Below are 4,143 nucleotides of genomic sequence, written 5' to 3' on the forward strand. Positions count from 1 at the left end.
AGACCATAAGATGTGCCTAGGTTTTAGAGGAGGAAAATAGGAAAACAAACTTTGAAGCAAAAAATGTGGTAAAATATTTAATAACATAAATAACATAGTATTTCACTAATGTAAATGTAAACAGAACTCAGCAGCAGCATTAGCAACCATTATTCCTCCCAAATTTGGTGGGGGCAGGGGAGGGGGGAAGGGTGCATCTTATAGTCTGAAAAATACAGTAATCTGGTCCAAAATGGGTCTGACCTTTGCCCCTGGCTTCTGAGTAATCTTTGGAATATTGCATCCATTAAGTGTCCTTTTTGTGTTTGGGGACTTGGGTCATACTGAATAGTCCGACAATATGGTTCAGGGTGGGACTAGTCACATCCAAAAGACCCACATTATAATTTAGGATAGGCCTTTGGGTCATATGGTATCAATCAACCTGGGGACTAGGATCAACCACGTGGGTAGTCATGAGATCATGTTTAAATATGGAGCCCCAATAAAAACTCTGGACACTGAGACTTGACCAAGTGCCCATCGTTGATGGTTCTCCAAGCATATTGCTACACATTGACACAGGGGAAGAGAAGTGTCCTGGCTCCTCTGGGCAAAGACAATGGAAGCTCCACACTTGGTACTTCCTCAGACTCTACCCCAGCATTTCTTCCTTGGCTAATTTGAGTCTGACTCCTTTGCCTGTAATAAATCATAATTGTAAGTATTACAACTTTCAATGGGTTATATGAAACTTTAAGGTAAATTATCAAAACTGAGGATGGTTTTGAGAACCTCTGAACATGCAGTTAGAGTCAGAGGTGAGGACAGGGTTGCATGGGCTGTCTGCCTCTTAACTTCAAAGATGGCTAAACTCTTGTAGCAACCTTGTTGCCAGCTGTGGCTGACACCTTGATTGCCACCCATGAATATTGGTCTGTATGAGAATATCAAAGTGCGAATGAGGATGGTTTAGAAAGGAAAACATTGAAAATATTTAAGTAGGTAAAACTTTTCTCTACTCTTTACCTCTTAAACCAGAAAAGTCAGTGTTCATTCTGCTTGTCACTACCAGAACCAATAAATACAGCCAAGGATGGAATCTTTATGGGTATTTTATTCAGATGGTTGGTGATCTGAGAAGACAACAGGTTATATACCCTCAAAAACCATTTAACATCTCATCTCAAACCCACCTTTTTATAAGGAGAAGAAAGAGTAGGTAAGGGGTTGGGGGAAAGATTAATTGGATAACAGTTGCAGTTCAGTGGCAATTTTCCTAGCACTTCTTTTATCTGCTGATTAACAATTCTTTATCTGCACCACATGGCTAAGATACCAACTCTATCACTTGTATACCCCCTAGGACACAAGGCATAATTGCTTGTTGATTTCCAGCAGTCAAGTGGTCATGCATTCCAGTTCCTGGAATGATAGCTTTCCACATGTATTAATCACTTAAGCCTATCAACTATGACTGAAGCTAAAATCTTTAACACTGGAGTTCTCCAGGTCACCTCCCATTTAACATATCTAAAAGATTCTATTTAGCTTTGGGAAAGAGCTGGGGAATAGGACTCATTAATTGATAATCCCTTTAAGAAGACTAGGAACGAAGAAAGGCTGGTTCTCCAAAGGAAGGAAAATGAAATGCTGCACAGGCAAAGCAACATATTCCCAACACTTCTTTCCCCTTCTCTACCTGGTGAGATTCACTTATCTTTATGTACTCCATTTAATATCACTCTTTTGCAGTGCCATGTCCATCATAACATCCTCACATCCAGGAAAAATTATTTTCTCTTTTACTTTTTTATAAGTAATAAGTAATATGTCAGCACCTGTAATGGTCCCAGCAAAAGAAATGGAATGTTTCTGTTTGTATGTTAAAAGCAGCTTGCTCCAGAGAGAAAAATTTCCTCACCCCACAGATAAAATGGTATACTGCTCTCTGCTCTGCTCCTAGAGACAACTTCCTTTTCTTCGGGTTCCCCGTTCTCCCTTTTCCTGATGCCCAACCAAGTTACAGATACTTAGCCCTATTTCTGTTGAAGACTTTTAAGTTTTTGTTTAGCTCGAGATATTTTCTGCAGTCTGTCTTAAAAATTCCTCAACTGTGGTTTTCCAGAAGTTCATTTCTCTGAGCAAGGACTATATAGAAGGCCCTACTGATGCTTTACTGTCTTTTCCTAAATATCCCTGATTGCTTTTTTAGCGCCATCTGCTTGCAGCGCCGCCTCCTGCTCCTCCCGCTGCCACCCTGAGTCACTTGACTGCTCAGCTCTGGCTGCCTGGATACCCGTGCTAGCCATCGATATTTGGAGTTCTTACAACATTGCAGACATTGACAACAAAGAACAGTGTGAACTTGATCAAGATTTGGATGATGTTGAAGAAGTAGAAGAAGAAAACATTGGTGAAGAAACAAAAATCAAAGTGCGTCAGCTGACTGTTCAGATGATGCAAAATCCTCAGATTCTTGCAGCCCTCCAAGAAAGACTTGATGGTCTGGTAGAAACACCAACAAGATACATTGAAAGTTTGCTTAAGGTAGTTAAAAGAAGAGTGAATGCTCTCAACAACCTTCAAGTTAAATGTGTGCAGACACAGCCAAGTTCTATGAGGAAGTTCATGATCTTGAAAGAAAGTATGCTGTTCTCTATCAGCCTTTATTTGATAAGCGATTTGAGATCATTAATGCAATTTATGAACCTACGGAAGAAGAATGTGAATGGAAACAGGATGAGGAAGATGAAATTTTGGAGGAATTGAAAGAAAAGGCCAAGATTGAAGATGAGAAAAAGGATGAAGAAAAACAAGACCCCAAGGGAATCCCTGAATTTTGGTTGACTATTTTTAAGAATGTTGACTTGCTCAGTGATATGGTTCAGGAACATGATGAGCTTATTCTGAAGCACTTGAAAGATATTAAAGTGAAGTTCTCAGATGCTGGCCAGCCTATGAGCTTTGTTTTAGAATTTCACTTTGAACCCAATGAGTATTTCACAAATGAAGTGTTGACAAAGACATATAGGATGAGGTCAGAACCAGATGATTCTGATCTCTTTTCTTTTGATGGACCAGAAATTATGGGCTGTACTGGGTGCCAGATAGATTGGAAAAAAAGGAAGAATGTCACTTTGAAAACCATTAAAAAGAAGCAGAAACACAAGGGACATGGGACAGTTCATACTGTGACCAAAACAGTCTCAAATGATTCTTTCTTTAATTTTTTTGCTCCTCCTGAAGTTCCTGAGAGTGGCGACCTGGATGATGATGCTGAAGCTATCTTTGCTGCAGACTTTGAAATTGGTCACTTTTTACATGAGCATATAATCCCAAGATAATTGTTGTATTTTACTGGAGAAGCTTTTGAAGATGATGATGATGATTATGATGAAGGAGGTGAAGAAGCGGATGAGGTAATGTTTACCAAATGAGCAGATAATTCTGTTTCAAACACACTGAGAAGGAAATTGAGTGACTTATGTATTCCTTTGCTATAATCATTATTCTGTGATGTGGGATAAAATCATTTTTTGGAAAAATTACAATTTTAGAATCTACAGCCAAGCAATGTATGCATAAGGTTTTAATAAATAAATTGCAAAACTAAAAAAAAATCCCTGGATTGCATTTTCATGTCATACATGTAGAACACATAATTCTTATGCATTGAATATTTATACAGAATAATATAATTTATATACAAAGAATAATTATGTCTATATTTGTCTCCTCACTAGACTGTAACTTGAGATTTTTCCATTGTTATATCTTCAGAATCTGGGATAATACTTGAATATAGTAGTTACTTAAAAATATTTCACAAATACTTTCAACTAAATGAATAAAATATTGCATCTGGTATTTAAATATCAATAATTGAATTTTTGGAATGAAATCACATCTTTTTGAAATATGTTATAATTGTACATTCCTAGCCTTTGAGTTTCAGCTGAGACACTGATCTGAGAAAAATAACTGTAAGGTACCCAATATTATAACTGCGGTGCTTGACAATTATTGCAAAGGAAGTGGCCAAATTTTTTTTTATCAGCATTAGCTAATCACCCAACTTTAGTCTACATGTATTAAACAAATTCAGTAGAGGTCAGAGGTTCAAGAGTGAGGATTTTTTTATAGACTAGACACAGAAAGCTG

The 4,143-nt window shown here is 37.6% G+C and overlaps 1 protein-coding gene across 1 annotated transcript; it reads left to right on the top strand.

Moving 5' to 3' along the window:
* Positions 1 to 528: 528 nt before the first annotated feature.
* On the top strand, positions 529 to 3,493 carry LOC123821829 (nucleosome assembly protein 1-like 1). Its single transcript, XM_045843557.1, is given in 3 exon segments — positions 529 to 619; positions 2,195 to 2,581; positions 2,584 to 3,493. Coding segments are annotated over 3 exon segments (1,314 nt in total). The 3' UTR covers positions 3,420 to 3,493.
* The last annotated feature ends 650 nt before the right edge of the window (positions 3,494 to 4,143 follow it).

The sequence above is a fragment of the Phyllostomus hastatus genome, unplaced genomic scaffold, assembly GCF_019186645.2.
Source record: "Phyllostomus hastatus isolate PE091 unplaced genomic scaffold, TTU_PhHast_1.1 phas_contig_40, whole genome shotgun sequence".
Classification (NCBI taxonomy): domain Eukaryota; kingdom Metazoa; phylum Chordata; class Mammalia; order Chiroptera; family Phyllostomidae; genus Phyllostomus; species Phyllostomus hastatus.